Source organism: Molothrus aeneus, chromosome 15 (genome assembly GCF_037042795.1).
Source record: "Molothrus aeneus isolate 106 chromosome 15, BPBGC_Maene_1.0, whole genome shotgun sequence".
Lineage (NCBI taxonomy): Eukaryota > Metazoa > Chordata > Aves > Passeriformes > Icteridae > Molothrus > Molothrus aeneus.
Genome location: NC_089660.1, coordinates 9,386,316 through 9,406,488, shown reverse-complemented (window position 1 = coordinate 9,406,488; position 20,173 = coordinate 9,386,316). Strand labels below are relative to the sequence as shown.

Below are 20,173 nucleotides of genomic sequence, written 5' to 3'. Positions count from 1 at the left end.
GCATTTGAAGCACAAAAATAATTTACTCTGTTCCTTTTAACTTTGGGTATGTATTTAATATAACTTTTATTTTATATTTTTAATTTTCCCTTCTGTTATTGGTGCCATTGCTCCTCTACACTTGAAGGCTTCTACAAAAAACACCCCAAGCTTTTGCAGGAGTTCAAGCTACACATTTTCAATATTTGGTATTTCTGAACTTATTGAAAAGTCAGATTTGGTCTGCTTGTTGTTCTGGGCCAATCCAGACTGGATGTGAAATACTCTTTCATCAGCAAATGAAGTTTTCAACAGAGATGGAAAACGTATGCCTCCTACCTAGAAATCAGCTAAAAACTTCAAAGGAGGAGCTGCCTCCCTCAGAGCAGCATCCACATGCAATAGCTTTTAACAGTGTAACTTCTTTTTCTCAAAGTACAAACCCAAGTGGCTTCCATAAAGTGTATGTTGGTATGGATTTCAGCTGTGCAAAGGACAGGGCCACCACTACAAACAGGGCTCATAAATATTTGGAAAAAATACAAAGTAGCTTCAAACAGGCCAGCATTAGATGACTGGAAAGAGTTCAAAAAATCTTGTGCCTTGCTTGATCTAAAAGGCTTCAGCCTCCCAAACTAAAAAGGCAATTAGAGCAGATTCTGAACGGGATCTGAAGTAACAACTGGGAAGGGTGAACACTATCTGGAAAAATCCCAGGTGTGAGTGTCACTGAGCACACTGGGAAGATGCCCAACATATCCAAACAAACTTCCAGGTCACTGATTCTGGTTTGCTCTCATCCCTCTCACAGCTAACTTTTCAGAACTTAAAAAATAAAGATTTAAAGGAAAAATCAATCCAAGTACACCAAGAGCAACAGTTCAAACATTTTACTAAATCAATTCACACAGTTTCAAAATTGTAAATATAATTAAGGACAACAGGGTTTCTGTATTTTTTTTCTTCCAGAATCATTAAGACAATAAACAAACACAAATTAGGTTTATAGCATCTGTTCTTTTAAAAAATGAAAGGAACGCCACTTGATGTATTGATAAAGCACCACAACACAGTTACAAAATAGGGTTGGCCTGTTTCTTTCACAAGTAAAAGACTACATACTCCTAACAGCTTCCTGCTTCAATTCATACTTCATTAAAATAAAACTATAAAATCTTCTAGATTACACTAACTTCAGACAATGCCTGGTATAACAGTGCATTAACAGCAGTAATGCCAACTATCAGTGCCAACATAAAACAGTTTAGAGAGGAAAAACAAAACAAACAAAAAAATCCAAAATAAAACAACAAAACCCCCACCTTTATTTTTCCTAGATGAGCAAAATTTAAAATAAGGGATGCTCTGCCTCACAATGATTTAAGGATTTGGGGATGCTGATGGGTGGAAGAGGGGGCTGGTACTGTAGCTTTCTAGGCTTAGTTGGCATCTAGCTTGGCCATTTCCTGCACGTATATCCCTATACTCTCGCTGTCGAAGAGCACGAAGTACACCGTCTTGATTGAAGAGGACATTGTAGACACAAAATAGCTGGAGATGGCTTTCAGGATCAGCTGAGCAGCTGTTTGCTTTGGGAAGCCATTTCTAGAAGGAGAGAGAGAAAAAAAAAAAAAAGAAAATCAAGACTTGCTGAACCAACTTTTGATGGTTTAACCTCCCAGGGAAGGCTCCAGCTTTTCTCCAACACCTCACAGCAAATAAAGCTGCAAAGCCAGTGTTTACAGTGTGAATTAGAAGTTGTTGATTTAGGCAAGACTTAAAATGCTTAAGCAGAAGAGAAGCATTCCTAAAATATGAATACAGAGTCTACTACACACACTGTTGGGTTGAACCTCATGATACCTGATGGGTCAATTATTCTTATTTAACAGGTAAGTAAACCAAGAGCCTGCTGTGTTCCAGAAAGCAGTGCATGTGTTGGAGCTGCAAAATTAAACATGTCCTGAAAGCAAAGCAACTGTTAAAGAAAAGTAAAAAGGGACAGAGAACTTGATATAGAATATGAAACATAAAAAAAAACCCAAAGTACAATATGGTCTTAACACTACTGAAGGTAACTAAGCACAGGATTTTACAGGACCTAACCTGACAACCTTTCTTAAAACTTCTTCACATTTTTATGTAGGAATCTTTGTCTGAAAGATTCATCTATTCTTAAAACAAGTCAAGCACAAGCAGAATGCTATGAACAAAACTATCACCTGAACTTTATGATCTGAATTTTATACACCAAGGCAAACTCCTGGAATTACAGCTGGTAACTGCTTGGAACCTGACCTGAACTTTGTTGCTGTGTTACTCCTGAAGTACTGCTACTCACCCAGACCATGGCTTTACCCTGCCAAATCCTGAGCCCTCCCCCAGCCTCGTGATATGCACTCCATAGTCAGTCTGAAGGTGATGGGACATGACCACTCTCTTAGGGGTAGCACCCAAAAGGAACCTGAAAGAGCCTGTTGAACATCACCTGGTTCCTTGATGTGCACTTACAGATATCTGGTAGTTAATACTCCCCATTATGAAGTGTGCACTATTAATACTACAAATAATGTACAGATTACACAGATGGATGAGTTTCTCAGCATTTCCTGAGCAGTTCAAGGAAGGTGGGCTAAATCCACCTCTGGCACTAACAGGTGAACATTTCTCAGCACTCGCTCACTGAAGCACCACACTGGTAGTAAAATGCTGCTGTAATCTCTCTCTTATTTCGTGCTGCAACACACCAAATGTGAAGGGCAACTGCCTGTGTCCTGGCCCACTTGCTGCACATTGCCTTATCAAAAAAACGTTCTCAGAGAGCGATTCTATGCCAGTCCTGCCTGTAATGTGATATTATATGTGCTGTCTTGAAGATAATGTTTGTGGTATCTCAAAAACGGTAGCATGAAATAGCTCACACTGTTTTTTCTTTTTTGAAAATGCCTGATTTTTTCTTCTATTGAAAAGGAGAAAAAAAAAAGGAAAAAGCATTGTGAGGAAAGCCAGTACTATTCCAAAGCCAAATGAGCTGGTCAGGGATAATCAGCTGTGTGGGAAGCTAATCATCTGAGAGCAGTTTTGACACAGGAGCTGCTTAGGAGTGAGCAGCTTCCACACCTGGGTACTTGCAGGTTACTTTTGAGAGCTGCATCCTGGCATACAGTGCAGAAATCTCCCAGGAACTTTGCTCCTGAACTGTCATGCAGGGCAGCATCAAACCAGGGACACACACAGCTTCTGAACTGTTCTCAGGAGCCTCTGAAGTCACACAAATTCCAAGTGTTCTGGCAGGGTGGTCACACCAGGGCACATGAAAGAAGAGTGGCCTGGTGAAAGGAAGGCACAGTGCCAGGCAAGCTGATAACAATCTATTGCTCAGGACACCTCTCCCAAAAGAAACAAGAGAGAGCAGAAAAATCAGCAGGAAGGTGCTGGCCTGATGGCCATGTGTGGGCTGCAAGAAACAGAAGCCTGATGCATTGATCTATGGGTCTGAGTTAAATTCTTGTGAAAAGGCAGTTTGGGACTTTAGCCAAACCAGTGTCAATTCAGATCAAAGTCAGAGCATCAGAATGAAATCCCTTCTCAGAGGATGAGTTCATGTTCAATCCCTAACTCTCCCTTCCCTTTTCTCCTGCTGGCCCTACCAGACTGAACTCCAGGCTACCTCTGAACAGAACCCAAGTTGTGCTTTCCATAAGTTGGCTGTAGCTGAGCATCTGGCCCAATGAATGCTACAAGTATGCTATTTTATTTCCCCTCGTGATTTATTTGAACTGCCCTCATGTAATCCCATTCCTCAACTATAAAAGAGAATGAAACTGTTTATGTGGGTTTATTGGGTGATGTCTGCTTGACAGATGCCTGTACTAGAACAGCTGCATACATGTGGTGTCTTTGGCATTTGTTATCTTTTAAAGCTTTACTTTTTTCTTTTTTAATGCTTTTGACTTCATAAAAACAAGTAGAGAGTATTGTCAGAATATATTATGTTCTCTCCAAAATTAACTTACACTTGGAGTATCTCTAATTAAGGAGAAAAAAAAAAGGAAAAATACATAACCTCATATATTACTCAAGGCCTTTTGATTCCTCTCCATGTTTTAAAAGCACCACTTTAACTGGCTCAAGTAAGAATGACATGTATATGCCAAGGGGAGGACTTGCCCCAGATCCTGCCTGTCAGTAACCAAATTTCAGAACAGAATATGAATCCTGAGGATTGTTTAAGACTTCATCATCTTCCAGTACCAATCATCTACTTCACAACAAGGGCTGGGAATGGTTCTTTGCTGGGAGCTATCCAGAAAAGACAGGGCTGTGTGAAAGATACTTTACAAGGTCCCACTTTTACATAACCAATTCCACAGACACTCTGCACTCTCCACATTATTCCATGGAGGAATAGAGTTTCTCTCAGAGAGTGATTCAGAGCTTCTCTTTGTACTGACCAGCCTGTGACCCTGACAGCTAATCTAGTAAGTTAACATGAACCCCCTGCTGTATTTCTCTACTGTTCTGCAAAGTTTGCTCAAGTTATCTCCTTAAAATGATACCTATGCAAATTAACCTTAGCTAGAGAGTTCTATCATGCAAGTTGCTTAAATTTAGCATCCTCATGAAACTTTTATTTCTTGTCATTCACCCAAAACCTCAAACACTGTTTTCTGCCTTAGCCCACAGAATATGCAAGAATTAATTTAGTGTTGCAACACAGCACAATGGGAAGAATATTCTTGTTGTACACCAGCCAACTTCTTTTGTGGTAAACTCAAGAGGGTCAGTTGCTCAGGGTTAAGAGACACAACTGTGTAATTCAGCCTAGATTTGGCCCTTGGCCTTCCTACTGAGCCATCAATGAGGGCCAGGTGTTCCCAACCTCCCTCTGCACCCCAAACCCAGGAGCCTCAGACTAAAGGTGCAGTCAGTCTGGACTGAGACTCTGAGACTCTTAAGAACATGATCTGACTTTCAAAGGCACTGAGCACACAGAGCCAGAGGACCTGAACTTTAGACTGAGGCTTTCAAAGACCTTGGCAAGGGTTTTTAAGGTCCTTTTTTTAAATGAAATAGTCCCATGATGTAAACTCTATGGAATTCAGCTTATGGATTTTGGATAAAAGCTTGAAGTGACTTTGCAAATCCTGAGAATCAAGGCACTTTAGGTTTGCTGCTTAAACAAACACTAAGCCATGTCTTCAGGCCATTGTAAGACAGGTAAGTTTCATTATGCACTAAAATCAGGCAAAAGAGACCCCTTTTCTTCATGTTCTTTTCCACATCTCCAATTTATATGAATGAATTGATTGTCTGAAAGAAGTCTTTTAACATTCTCTTGAAAGTTCAGTTTATGCTCTTTATCCCATTTGCATGCTTTAAGATTTGCAGGGATCACTATGAGATCTGCCAACACTCAACTGGTACTCAGGAAAACACTGCAGGCTCCAAGCACTGCCTGAACAAACCTAGAAGAAATTCTTCTTTTAGGGAACTGATTCAAACAAGGAAGAAAAAAGCCAGCATTGTAGCAATGTGTTTTGTACATGGGAAGGGACTGGAATACCAGATGGCACTTAGAGAATGGGACCTATTTGGCATCAGGTTTGCCTGACAATCTTACCTGCCACTGCCAATGGAAGGAAATGCAATTGATTTCAGCTTCTTTTCATCAGCCAGAGCCAGGCAGTTCTTCACTGTCTTCTCCAGCAGCTCCTCACATTTGTCTGAGCCCCAGCCTGGGCTATTACAGTGGATCACAAATTTTGCAGGCAGTCCATGGCCAGCACTGACAACAGCTAGGAAGAATTGAAAATGAAACATAATTACCTTCCTCTCTTTAGGATTAAAGAAAGGAGTGTACATGTGATTACAACAGCAAACAATCAACAGACATTCCCTTAGCCCTTGAGAATGTTTTAGATTATAAATCACAAATCACACAGCCTTAAAATATAACATGATTACAGAGATTTTGTGTTTTTCATTTCCAGCTGCATTTTGCTGTGATAATTTATAAATCATAGCTAGGATCAAGCTTATTTGAGAGAGAGCAAGAATTCGTGGCTGACATCAAAGGAAGCACATTTATACTTAGGATTGGGTAAGGAGAAGGGCAGTATCTGATGGAACCCAAACCCAGACAAGGGATGGTCTTGCTTTGGTTGGGTTTACTGCAGAGATAGAGTAAATACCAGGATGCTGGACAGGCACAAGGAGTTACACTCCGGTGACCTTCAGCTACTCCTGCTAAATGTACAGAGTGTTCAGCTGGCTTCTGATCATACCCCAGCCCAAAGTGGAGCAGTTCAGAGCTCCTAGTGCTCTGCAAACCCCAAAGGAAGGAGGGAAAAGAGGTGAATTAAGATTCTGGCATTATTTCCAGCTTTGTCTCTGAATAACTATAATGAAGACATTTTGTGTGATTTCAAGACTTCAGGCCTGGCCTTATTTTAGCTTTTCTGTGTATGGGTCATACAAGATCACTTGAACAATGCTGAGCTTAGTTTCCCTCTTTCATCACATTCTTGACAGAGAGGGGTGTAGAGGATGCATTTACAGATTTGCCATGTTTGATTCACATTGTTTGTGTAACAACAGGCCAAGCCTTGTATGTACAAAGAAATGAAAAAGAATTTTACTATGCTAATCATATCTTATCACCACAATATTACCATGAACATGTGGGGACTAAGAAGATGCAGCAGACCCTGCCTACAAACTGCTGACAGGCAGGGATTCTCCAGATGAGAGGCGTCAGTCTCTGCAGGAGAACACACTCTGCCTGCCAGAAGCCAGGGGAGGAGGATCTCTGTCACTTCCGAACTCACTGGGCTGTGGTTGCAAATAAAAAGTTGTAACTTTGGTTTGTATAAAAAAAAAAAAAGGTGGGGGGAAGCAAGCCACTCTAATCACAAGCTGAGGGAAGAAAAACATCTATCTGAAATCTCACAAGAACATACAGTGAGCCTTCACAGAGAGTCAGCCCCTAAAATACCCCACAAAAGTGTTGGTATAAAATGGTAACTTATGGCTTCACAAAACCATAATAAAAATACCAGCAAGTTTAAAAAAAAAAAAAATTGAAAAATCAGGTTTACAGAGATGCTTAGAGAAAACCTCTATTCGATTCTGGAATGTTTATGAGGCATTTTGCTATTTAAGTATAGTAGAGGTAACTCTTGGCACATGATCATCACATGTGGATACTATCTCATGGCTCCTGCAGGAAAGAGAAAATCGACTTTGTCATATGGATCCTGACCAGGGGGTGACCAGAACATTTTGAAGGACAATGGTAGCACAAGCATTTATGTTCTTATGACTTTGCAGAGTCCCAACATGTTGAATAGCCTCAGTGTTAGGCAATGTTAATTTGTCATAATGTGCAACTAAAATGTTGGCAGATTCAGAATGCATCATAAATCCAAGAAAAATCTATTAAAAGCAGCTGACATATCTCTAGTCAGATGTGAAATGTGGATATCATCCTCACCCTGAGAGAATAAAATACTGTATTGATACACATGACCAACTTCAATATTTCTCAGGGAGTGTTTTCCAGGGTAGTCATTAATTAACTCATTAGGATTCTGATGAGGACAACTGTTCATTACCAAGAGCAGCTGTCCTTTACTTCAAATGCAAATGCACTGAAATGGGAAGTAAGAACGATAAAGCCAACTACGGACTTAGCCTGTGTCACGTTCCAGGTAAGCATTCTGGTTATGGGGAGATTAAAGGGATGCCAATAGAATTGAGAAATCTGAACCCTGGCTACATTTAGGATTGAAAAATTGATGTATTAGCTCTGTTCTAGAGTCCTTCAACAAGTCCCTAACAGCGAGTTTATCCCAGTGCAGTGCAGAGCTGCCCTGGAGTAAGACTGGAGCAACCCCCAGATCTGAGGGATGCACTAACAGCTGAGAAAAAGAAACTTTTCTTTTCAACTTCCCACCTATTTGGAGCAGTTTGGTCTGGGCTGGTAAGCAATCTTGTACAGAAGTTAGTAAAAAGAAAAAAGTGAGTAATTGATTCTGCATATTTTTGCAGAGCAAAAATTCCAAGAAAAACTTATTAAAATTTTTAAAAAGCAAGGGAGAACCCCCCAAAGTATTAAGCTCCAGAAGTAAACAGTTGTAATTTTTCCTGTCAGAGCTGAATTCTTACATCTCCCCTTCGGCTGTAGTTAGGATTCGTTTACAAAACTGTGCACACTGTATTTATTTTTATAGCATAAACACAGATGGCAGAATCAGCCTTCTATATGAACAACATGGATCAGCAATTTCACAGATGGTGTAAAATTATATATTGCCATTATCAAACTTTATTACTCACATAGTAGATTTTTCTCTGAGATTACATAAATTTTGATAACTAGGCATCAAAAAGTCATAAGCTTTTATAGTGATGATTTTGGCACTGATTGAACTAAGTACCCAAGCAGATGCTGAACTTTAGGCACATGCTTAAGTTCAGTGAAAGTCAGCGGCATTTCAGCAAAGCAGATGTTTAACAGAGTTGGACTCAAAAATAAGCATCTCATTAATTGCTTTTCTGAACTGTGCCCTTAATGATCAACACTGAGTGTGCATGCACATACCTGTGAACAGCCTGGCTCTACTGTAACACTACAGCACTGCCCATTTCCCAGGTGCTTAGGTAAGGGTTACTTAAGATGCAGTGTGTGCAGTTTAACTGTGGAGAATACAAACACACAGCCCTTGGGAGCTGCCTGCAGACAGCAGAGCCCAGCAGTGCTGCAGGGGGAGCTGGGCTGGCTGAGCTCCCACAGGGCTCTGGGTGGGGGTCCCGAAGCGCAGCCTCACCTCCGGCTATGTCCAGCGGCCCGTTCTTTTTGCGGAGCTCAATGACGGCTTCCACAAACTCCTTGCCACCTTTCTTTTCCAAAGTGCTCCCTGAACAGAGAATTGTTAGTTTACTCCTCTGATTTCAGCAGACACGTGACTCATCGTTCGCTTTTGTTACAACACTCTAGAGTTTTCTGCCCAAACATTTTTTGGGGACTGCAAAGTAAGATCTAAACCTTTTGGGACTTGAGAATTAGCTAGTCATTAACAACAACAACAACAACAACAGAAAGAACAAAAAGACAACCCTAACAACCCAAAAACCTCACACTGGTATCCCTTGCTAACATTCTCAGACTTGAATTTACTGTCAAGAAACATCTGACATGACATCCCTACCTCCTTCCTTTTCATGAGCATCTCTTAGTGTGAAATGTTCCAGAAGAATGTGCTAGCTCAACAGTGGTTGAAGGTTTGTAATTCCTTCCCCTAGGATTCATTTCCCCTCTTCTCTTACAAATTGTTTTAAAGAGCCATTTGCCACAATAAGAATTTGAAACTCACCTGATCTTGGTCCCTGACCCCAACAGGTGGCCCCAGGAATGAAACAGTCTCGTGAGTGCAGCGGGCTGCTTTACTTGGTAACTGCCCAGCTTGTTGAGCCACCTTTAACCAAGAGGAAGAGCCTCAGAAATAAGGAGAATCTCTAAGGAACACATTCCTCCAATGAACTTCTCTAACTACAACTAAGGAGCTGGACAAAGTTATTCTGGGAGGAGAAGAGCTGTGCAGTGTGTCAGGGCAACCAAAAGGTATGCTGTTTACAAAGGCAGTCCATCACTAAATGGTTTAGATCTTATTTTGCAGCTCTAGTTTTAAATATTAATGAAAGAAAAAACAGCCCAAGAAAGCATTTTCCTAACTACATAAGCATCCCACATAATTTTGCACTGTGCATATTAATTATAAAGGTAGATAAATAAAAAGCAGTGATATCATAAAGGCTCTGATTTGAGATATTGCTTTGAAAACTGATTTCCAAAAGTTCAGAACTAGGATCTCTAAAGATCTAGACATTTATTTGGTGACACCCCTTACTTCCACTGATGAAGAAAGAAAAAAAATGCAATTTCTGATGGAAGTGCACATACTATATGCTCTAGGAAGCAGAGTCCCTCCTCCAAGATTCCCGTTACTAAATCAGGTTATATAGCTCTAGGAACCAAGAAGACTGCAAGATGCTTTTGTTTGGTTTTGCTAAATTTCTTCCAAACTGAAAAGTTGAAAACAATGCATTTGTTTTCCATTCAAAAACTGACTCTGTGACCCTGAGTCTATTTTGTTTGTGGGAGTTTATTGCTTTTGGGGTACAAAAGCTGAGGACAATTAAAAAAGCTATGCCTTTTCTTTGGCTTTTTCATAACCAGTTCACAACAGGGTTTGCCAAAAACTGGATTGCAAGGTCAGACTGTGTAGGTCAGAGTGTAATTTGCTGTTTGTGCTCATTTAAGCTTTTAAATATAAATACTTCAGCCAAACTCCTAAAGATTTCCTGAACTTCAGGTTGCCTATCCCAGTGCAACTGAGTGGGAGGATCACCTTACAAATCTCTTACAAAAGACAGTAATGGCTTTATTGGTAGCAGCAAGGTGTCTTAGGAGAGTGCTGGGAAAGGAGATCCAGAGCAGCACTCAGGTGCATGGAAGCACTCTGCCCTTCAAAGGCAGTGAGTAAAGCACAACAGCCTGTGCCCTTTGCTGAGCCCATCCAGCAGATGTGGCTGACTCCAGGGTCTTATAAAATCACTCTGACTGAGAGGGGATGGGGAGGGAATGAACAGCCTTCCATTCTAGTTATGTTTTTGTTGCATATATTTCCATATCATTCCTATTTATATTTATATATATGCCAGTTATATTCCCCATGAGTCCATGGACTCTGATCAGTCCTAAAACCATAACATTCATAATCCTTAATTTCTCTTGTTTCAACGGGAAACATAATTAAGCCTTGTGCAGAACCTAGGAACAGCAAACTTCTATTAAGTAGGTCATTTCTTTGCCATTGCAAAGCTGTTGTACATTTAATGGAATTTAGCCTAGTTTGGTTTAATTCAATCCAGAAGGATCAGCTTTTTCCCTTCTAGTGGGAATTAATTTATAATTAAAAGCAATGAACAACCATGTCAGTTTATTCCACTGAGTTCTCTTCTTGCAGATCTGGTACAAAGAAGAGAAAAAGTAATATTTGGTATGAATGAGTGAAATATTCTGCATTTACTCCTCAATTATGCTCTTTTTCTGATTAATAGTGAGGGATTATATTGAAATCATACTTGACATCTATATTGTAAATTAGCTTAATCTGGCAAAGGACAGACTGTATTTAACTATTTTCCACTACACTAGCAAGTTTCTTGAGGGAAGTCTTGCTTCACAGCTTCAAGGTTAGTAGCTTATTTGCTCACAAGCATAAATATGTGTCACTCCCATGAGAATAAGATCATTATCTCATGCTTTCCAAGCAGGCATTGGTATCAGTGTTGAAAACAGCGTTAGCAGAAATTTAGGCTCTAAAATTCTCAGGATAAGCCCCCAATACACTTAAATTGTTAGGGAAAAAAACCAACAAAAAATTAAAAAAAAATTTAGATGGGTAAAAGTTAATCATTGGAAGCTAAGCATTTGTGCACTTCTATTCTTTCTTACAGCAGTCAGAGGCAACAGGAACCTACACTAAGGAATGAGCAGTCCAACTTCAAGAGACAATTTTCTTTGCAGAGTAGCAAAGCATTTCTTTGTCATGGGGTAGGAGACAGGCACATTGGCTAAATGGGTCTGACAGACTTTGGAAGCATATTCTTCAGGTACAGGCTACTATGACACTCTGCATATTATTTAGCCAGCAAAGTCACAGTGCTTCTGCCCCAGCAGGTCAACCAGAGCTATATTTCTCTGCTTGTTACTCAGAATACAGCCCTTTCAGAAAAAACAGGTGGTGCAGGACATGTGTTCCTCCAAGTCAGTACTGAAAACAAGGCCTCAGGTATGGGGGGGAGCACATTCTCACAGCGATGGTGAGGTCAAGATGAGATGCAGAACAGAGGCTGGGATCAGCTGACTTGTTCTTAAGCACTGCCAGCCAGCAACTTCTACATTTGGCCCAAGTTCTGATTTGCCTTCTCAAATTACCAAGGCAGTTCAATCAAAGTACTCCTATCCTTTTATAAAATCCTTCAAAATTCTGTATATGAGAGGGTTAAGAGAAGGGCTAGGAGAAGAGTTACTCAAGGGACAGTTAAGATGGCTGAATTAAGAGGTCTGTCCTGTTTCCTGTCATGCCTTCTCTCATCCTTGTAGCTCAGGTGACCGATGTGTGTGCGGCCCGAGCCCGGGCTTGTGGGTGTGAGGACCATGGAGCAGGGCTAGGAAGGTCATCGGTCCGTAAGGATAAACTTAAGAGTTTGGAAAATACAAATAGGTTAGATCCAGCCTGTGAATCCAGATATGAACATCTGAAACTTGGCATAGAGAGGGTGCACTGGAACTGGTTAAAATCTAAAGATCAAGACTCAAACCACATTCAAACCAGGCACTTGTCAGACCAACAATGTCGTAATTCATTTTCCTTGGTCACGTGCCTGCATTTAACGCACTGTTCCTGCACTTCAATTTTGGTGGTGCACTCCATGATTACTTCTGAAAGGCTGATTTGGCAACAAAAACCAAAAATGCCCACTAGGTTTGTAAAAGTTCATTTCTTGTTAGGATCAGTGGGGACTGCTGGAAGTGAGAAATGAATGCAGATCTGCATAGCTACAACAAGCTGGTGGCTGCTGACCATGCACACACATACGAACTGCAGCACTGAACTTGCCATTACCTACTTCACCACCGGTGTAGAAGTCAGAGTTTGTCGGGTGAACGACAGCATCACTGTCGATCGTGGCAATGTCAGCCTGTACAACTTGCAACTACAACAGGTAAACAGATGTATATCAACCACGTTGGACAGAGACCCAGCACAGGCTCTACATTTACACATGTACCAACGTCCATATTTTCCTACCTTTACATCTCCAAACCTTGCGCCAAAGGAGTATGCTGAGTTGTGTGTGCAGGTGTGTGTAGAGAAAGGGGTGTAGGGAGCAGGAGGAGGAATATTGAGTATGACATGATCAAATAAATGTTAAAATGACAGGTCAGAGCAATCACATGAGATCATTTCCAAAGTTTTAAAATCAGCTAATGCCCCATTTCACTTTGCAGAAACCTAGAACAACCAGTTCCCCACAGAGCATGACATTAAAATATGGAATCTGTTTCAAAAAGAGAAATTCAGGATCATCAAGACAAAATAATTAGTTTCTCCATTTTGTCAGCACTAATAAGCTGACAGCCATTGATTTTCATATGTAAAGCCATTCATCATTTTGTTTCTAAAAATGCCAGTTTCCTTCACATGTAGGAAACTATGCATTTGCAGCCAGGGTTGTACAGAATTTGCTTTAAGAATACAAATAATTGTTTGTTAAAGTTTAAAAGTAAGGCATATTTTTAATTATGTGCTGGAATGGCTAAGATAGTTGCAGAAATATATGTATTTCCAAGAAAGACTGATATAAAAATTAGCCTTCTTAGACCTTTTTTCTTGTGAAGTTACTTCTCTACATTCCCATAGGAAATGCAGCAGTATTAGAATTATGGGTTGTATTCCATTAAGAAAGTTTCAAAAAAAGACAGCAACAGGTCTACTCAAATAAGAAGGGAATGCAGACATAATGCATGAAAGGCAATTTTTGTTTTGTTGAAGAATAAACTTCTATTAAAGAAGGATTTTTTGATTTCTTATCAATCTGAAACAAGAGAAAAGCTTCAAAAGTGATTCTCCACCCACGATAGTTCACTCTTGGTAGAATATCAGTATTTGTTTCCAGCTGAATGTAAAAGTGACAGGGAAGAATTGAAACATAATGGAAACAAATTCTTGACTAAATTAAACATCAAATCAAGGTATGGAAGATTTGGGGACAACTAATAAAGTAATAAGCCCTTTCCAAAATTTTTAAGCCTACTCTAAGTATTGAAATAAAACCCCTCAGATTGCAGGTAGAATGGAGAAACTGCTTATTTTGAGAAAAACCTGACAAAAAAGTATTTTAGGCCTCAAAGTATCCAAATAAGAAACCCCCCAAAATAGCTAACAGTCACATATGATAATTATGGAAAAGAATTTAAAATTTTTGAACTGAAATCAGCTTGAAGACTAGCAATAGCTGCAAGTGTTCAGAATTGGTCAAAAAGTGTTTTGAATATAGTTCTTCAACAAAGCAGGACCTGCAAGATTTGAATTTCTGCTCTGATTAAAGGTATGAAGCCCTAGAGAGTAAATTCTGGGTTCCATAATTTCCATGTGACCGTTAGTTGTGTCAACCCATGCCCCATTTACCTAGGTCATCTTTAAGGTCAATGTCAGCATTGGTAGGATTGATAATGGCCTCCACCTCGAAGCCGGCTAAATTACTGATTTCACTGTGAATAAGGTTCAGCTGAAAAGAAAAGCATGAGGTGGGAAATAACAGGACAGCTGGGAAATCACAGAGAAGCTGCAGAAAAGTGAGCTTTGCAACACAGATGGAGATAGCATCACTGCAAACAAATATGCAAAATAAAAGGCAGGTCATCAAGGGGTATTAGCCCAAACACATTCAAACACAAGACTCAAACATTGTTCATACTGGGAGAATATGAATATACCAACTAGTAAGCTCTCTTTTGGTTTTACACTGATCACTATTTGGGATTCTTATTATTATCCAGTATCTAAAGAGGGCTTACAAGAAGTCTGAATAGGGACTTTTCATGAGGGCATTGAGTGACAGGACAAAGGGAATGGCCTTAAACTGAAGGAGGGGAGGTTAAGATTAGATATTAGGAAGAAATTGTTCCCTGTGAGGGTGCTGAGGCCCTGGCACAGATTGCCCAGAGAAGCTGTGGGTGCCCCATCCCTGGAAGTGTTCAAGACCAGGTTGGATGGGGCTTGGAGCAACCTGGTCTGGTGGAAGGTGTCCCTGCCCATGGCAGGGGGGTGGATTGAGATGAGCTTTTAGGTCCCTTCCAAACTATTCTGTGATTCTAATTTTGCCATCAAATGAGGGTATTTGTTTTTTCCCAAGTATAGAGATGAAGGACACCCTAAGCATCCCTTAAGCATCAATTACAGGGATGTGCTGGGACTATTCTGCACTGAAACAGGATCAAAGCTGCTGCTGCTCCTTCTTTAAGCCAGCAAACACGAGCCTATCTCTGAGAAAGCAGACACTTGTCTCCAGCAATTCCTCCATCCCAACAAGGGGATGTGGTTTTTTTTTCTTTCCTTATCAGTGGTCACCATGTTCTGTATTACAGCACTTCAGTCCTCATTACAGTTCTGCAGCCTTTGGCAATGTCTGGTGAGGTACCAGAAGCAGGCACATGGTATTACATGCTTATTGCTTCTAGTTTTTAGTTTGTTTGCTTTACTTCCTTTTGTCCCTTATGAAAACAGAGATTTTTAAACCCAGCCATTAATGCTCATTTACTCCTCTAAGTATCCCCATATATTTCAAGCATGTCTTTCAATTTCTTTCTTGTTCTAAATCAGGAGGAAGTCACAGGAAGATTGCTCCTCTCTCCTGAGGCACACAGGGAACTGCAGAAGGCAGCACAGAGCTCTAGAGACTGACCTCACATCTGCACTATGTGTTCTGAAGAGAGTTTGGGGGTCTCCTCATAGGATGTTACCCACAACACAAAACCAACTCTACAATTTGATGCAACCTAATGGGAATGCTAAACTTGGCAAAGGTCAAAACTGCAGGTATGGGAAGTTTTTAACCAGGGTTTGAGCAGGTTTGACACTGCTTCATAGCTTCTGTTGGAAGTCTGATTTCACAGGAACCAGTTTACTACTGACAAACTTTAAATACTTTAAAAGTACAAAAGATTTTCCGGACTTTTTCATTTGGGGAAATACATTAGCTACAGCATAATCAATGCCTGAGTTTACAATATGTATTTTAAGTTATTTTTCCAGTAGCTGTTTGGGTGATACAGAGAGCAACCATGAAGGAGAAAGCTCTCATTTATTTATGCAATTCCTGCAACCAGCTGCAGTTAGGCCAGGCTTGCCTTTTAATCCAAAGCCCTCAGCCTACAAAGCATAATATTCATCTTCAGGCATGGCACTTTAGATCATCCATATCAGAATTTTATCTCCTGTTTGTTGTAGCCCACATTCTTAAAGTTAACTCTTCAAATAATTTCTTTGTGTATGTTAATTTATTAACAGGGAATATGAGCCAGTCCATGAAATCCATACAAGTGAATGGGACATTTAAGGAGGCCACCATCCCTATATTTAAATTTTCTGAAAAAAATATTTCCATTTCATTCATTTGATTCTATGAATTGACCTTCTTTCTCTTTTTAAAAGCCTGCAATTTCATATAATTTGCATATGTTCCTTGAGTAAACTATGTTACCTCAAACTAGGGTGACTGACTAAAAATGAGTGTAATTCAGCCCTGTTTAAAGTATGTGTCTGTTCAGGAATTTGTAATAAAATCTAAGAAAGCTTCCTTTCCAAATAGCTTGGAATCCTTTAATACTTCACACGTGGTGAGTTATTCATACTGGAGTTTGAGTCTTGAGTTTGACTACAAGCAACTGCTGTTTAAAAAAACAGTCAAATCAAATCAAACCAAAATGTTAAAAAAACTTAATGAATTTTTAAATTAAAAAAAAACAACAGCAAAACACATGCACACACCACGACTGTTTTGTGGAGATTAATGTATGTTCCTAAACATATTTTGCTCATTCTGTAAGTGATTTTTTTGATTCCTAATTCTATGCTTTACAAGTTTTTACCCCAGATCTATCAGCTGCAGACTGTTTTTGTTTTGGACCTTAAATCTATCCCTGAGCCTACTCATATATGGGATTTACATAACAGCCAGCTGGTAATTAAAGTTTCAATTTAGCAACAACAAGAAAATGCTTAAAAAGCTGCCCATGACTGATAGCATGTGTTGGCAGCTAAGTATTATTTTACTAAATTCTGCATTTACTGCTCAATGCACTGTTAGCTATTCAATTGCCAAAAACAAATAAAAAATTAATCAGAATTTTTCCTGTGGAATTAAATCCACCAATGAGTAATTGCTCAATTTCACTACCCAACAGTATGAAGATTGGTATTAGGGAGAAGTGATCCCCTAAAGGGCCACTTTGAAAAAAATAAATAGACACAACTTGCATATACATATGCAACAAAGAATGGACATAACTTGAGGTAACATTTCAATTAAATATTAATTAGATAAAATGCAGATGGCACTTAGCACATCCACGAATATTTTCTAAGCTAAGCCTGGCATTTCTAATTGCAGACAAAACTACCTTAAAAGCCTTGAAGCTTTTTCTGGTATGAGTCTCATACTGAAAACTGAAGATGCCTAGTGCAGACCAAAAGCTGAGGTCTTTTGGAAAGTCCAAACCTTAAAGCTTAGGTTTGAGTTCCTACAACTCTGCCTCTACTTTGTAATACTCTCAGGAAAAACAAACTACTCAATGTGCACAATGCCACATTTCCACTGGGATGTCACTTGTGGATGTGCAATCATTTACATATTTATTAACTAGATTTTAATAATTAATGTGGCACTAATAAACTTTTACAGGTATAACTGAAGGATTCTTTGCCATTTCATGACCTCTAAGAATTTCCAGCTGAATGTCAGCAGTTACCTAAACATTTAATGCAATAATTGTAATTTTAAAAACTGAACAATACCCTGATTTGCAACATTCTCATTGTGGTTTTTGCATCAAATTAAATTTAGGGTTATTAGAAGGATGAAGAGCTGCTCTTGCAAATAAGTTCCTTACCTTCCATAAACATGGAGCTAAGAACAACATTTTTTCCATTAAACACTTATGAATGGTGTGATATCAAAACCAAGATGGTTTTCTTTCTTCTCTGCACTTAGCAAAGGATTTTCTGATCTGGCAGATAATGGTTTTGCAAACCAAAGAGATGTACTGGAAAGGTGTTCAAGAATGACACAGAAGGTTTGAAAGATCCTGATTGATTTATCTCAGCAGCAATTCTTCAAATGCCTTCTCTAACCCTCAGAACATAATCTGTTTGATTTGGAGTGTTCCCTCACAGGAGACAAACAGGTTTGCATTTTCTTTTAATTTCTCTTTTCATTATGTGTTACAACAAAATGCTGACACCTGGTCCCTCTCATGTGCAGGGCTAACTGACAAGGACCCAGTGCAGGGATGGAAGTGTCACACCAGCAATTTTCTCTGGAGGCTGGACTCAAGTGAATGAGAAAGGCAGAAAGTCCATTCCCCAGTATTGGGACTCACTGGGAAGCTGTACAACAGACACTGGCTTTGCCCACCACAGCTTAAGGCAGTCCTGGAGTTCATGATTTTCTTCCACTGAGCCCAACAGCAAAGCCCCACTGATTTGCTGGGTCAATCTTGCTGGAACACAACACTAGGTCTTATTACAGGTTTGGTAACTAAAATGAGCTCAAAATCAGCTCCAGAGGTCTGACATTACATGCTTTCTTGAAACAGTAATGCAGACTATAAATTTTGGGTTCTAATTTAGTCATCAAAATGTCTTTGAAAAACCACTCCCTTAATAGGAGTAAAATAAAAACCAACCCTACCAAACCAGCCACCTAGCTGTAGCTGTAAAATTAAATGTGGAAAATCAGAGGTATTGAAAAAAATGTTACTCTCATGCATGTTACTTGGCAAACAAACAGGAGGATAAATGGAGAACAACCTCATTATGAAATAAAAATGAGTCAGAGGAGTTACATTCCACAATGGACAATGGCTCATCTTTTATGGCTTACAACACAATGATTGGATTATTGAATGACAGCAGAAAGATGCAGTTTTACTTAAGAAAATTTTGCATCACATATTAAAGGCAGGTATCAGGATAAAAGACCAAATTAATTTAATGACTCATCTCTTTAAATGGATCCTCTTTAAGCAGATATGTATTTGTATTAAACCAACCCACATCCCAAATCATATTCACAGAGAAAAAAAGAATTGTTGATCTCTAGCTTTTCATAAAAGCATCATTCATTATTACACGACATTAACTTCTGTAAATCACAAAGCAGAACACAGCATAAGAACATTATTATGAACAAATGTCTAAAATAGGTTTTGATAAAAACCTGTAAATCATTTACATCAGCAATGAAGTGGGCTGACTGTTGGAAAAAATACATTTTATGCTTAGAATAATCTCTTTGGCAGATCCTTATCTGTAACAATTACGTTGTTTATGAAAGAGATAGATTACAAGCACACAGGCTTTCCTTCTAATTAAGTATTTAATTATGTAGCCACATGAAGACTTATTTATGTACTGTTTAAAATGCTCTAGAAGTTGTTTCAGAGAATTTCTTTGATGAGAAAAACTGATATCACACATCTCCTCGATTGCTCAGTGGGGAAATGTCCATTGTACCTAGATGTTTTGTGGAAAAGGGGGGGGGAGGAGGGGGCTGTTCCCTAAGCAGCACAGAAAAATAGGTATTAATTTATAAAAATGCAGGATCATACCTTCTGGCCAAGAAACAGGCTTTTGGTGGACAGGACTGTGAAACCATCTGCAGGAGTTCCCTCTGTTGTACTGTCAGCACTGGCTGATTTGCTCACTTCTCCCTGCTTCTTCTTCCAGAAATATAGTTAATTAGTTAACTCAAGGCTCTGAGAAAAACAGTTAATTGACACTAAGATATATGACATGCACTAAATGCTTAGCAGGCAATAAAATGCCTGTACAAACAGTGGTGTTGGATTTTATCCTGTAGTCCAACCAAAGTGCCTGATAAGAGCTGAAGGGATCAATAGGAAAAACGACCTCAACGTCTGCAGATCTCCAGGCGTCTCCTCTTGCCCACAACAGCACACACTTGAGATGACAGTTGTCTTAAATGTTGCAGGAAAACATATAAACAGGCCCAAACTTTTAACAGCTTTCTAATGGCTTGTGTGGACAAAGCTTACAGATCTCTATGTGTGGGCAGACACTCATTGTAAGCAAGAAACTGACTTGTCAGAGAATAAATTTTATCTGTGAAGGGAGGTGCTCCCAGATTTCACAGACTTATTTTTAGAAATTCTCCTTTGTAATGTGGCTGTCCTTAGAAGCAGTGTCAAGAGAATACATCTAGTTTCTATCTGCCTGCTTGTAGGAAATGGGCTGAACATTTTTCCATCATCACCTACTTTCATTCCCAGTGAAACTGCTGGAGGAGAGAGGAGTTCCCCTCAACCACCATTTCTTTTTTC

The 20,173-nt window shown here is 39.5% G+C and overlaps 1 protein-coding gene across 4 annotated transcripts in view; it reads right to left on the bottom strand.

Annotated features, from left to right (window-relative positions):
- Nucleotides 1-854: 854 nt before the first annotated feature.
- MACROH2A1 (macroH2A.1 histone) overlaps nt 855-20,173 on the bottom strand; it is a 42,944-nt gene continuing 23,625 nt past the window's right edge. The window contains exons 5-9 of one of the 4 annotated variants that reach the window (XM_066559860.1): nt 19,442-19,552; nt 14,241-14,340; nt 8,811-8,900; nt 5,603-5,777; nt 855-1,584 (exon numbers count right to left, since the gene is read on the bottom strand). In XM_066559860.1, the coding sequence (XP_066415957.1) occupies nt 1,419-1,584; nt 5,603-5,777; nt 8,811-8,900; nt 14,241-14,340; nt 19,442-19,552 (642 nt within the window). In that variant the 3' untranslated portion in view covers nt 855-1,418. Of the gene's footprint in view, nt 1,585-5,602; nt 5,778-8,810; nt 8,901-12,674; nt 12,766-14,240; nt 14,341-19,441; nt 19,553-20,173 lie in introns of all 4 variants that reach the window. The other 3 variants (XM_066559862.1, XM_066559861.1, XM_066559863.1) reach the window with 3 other exon arrangements.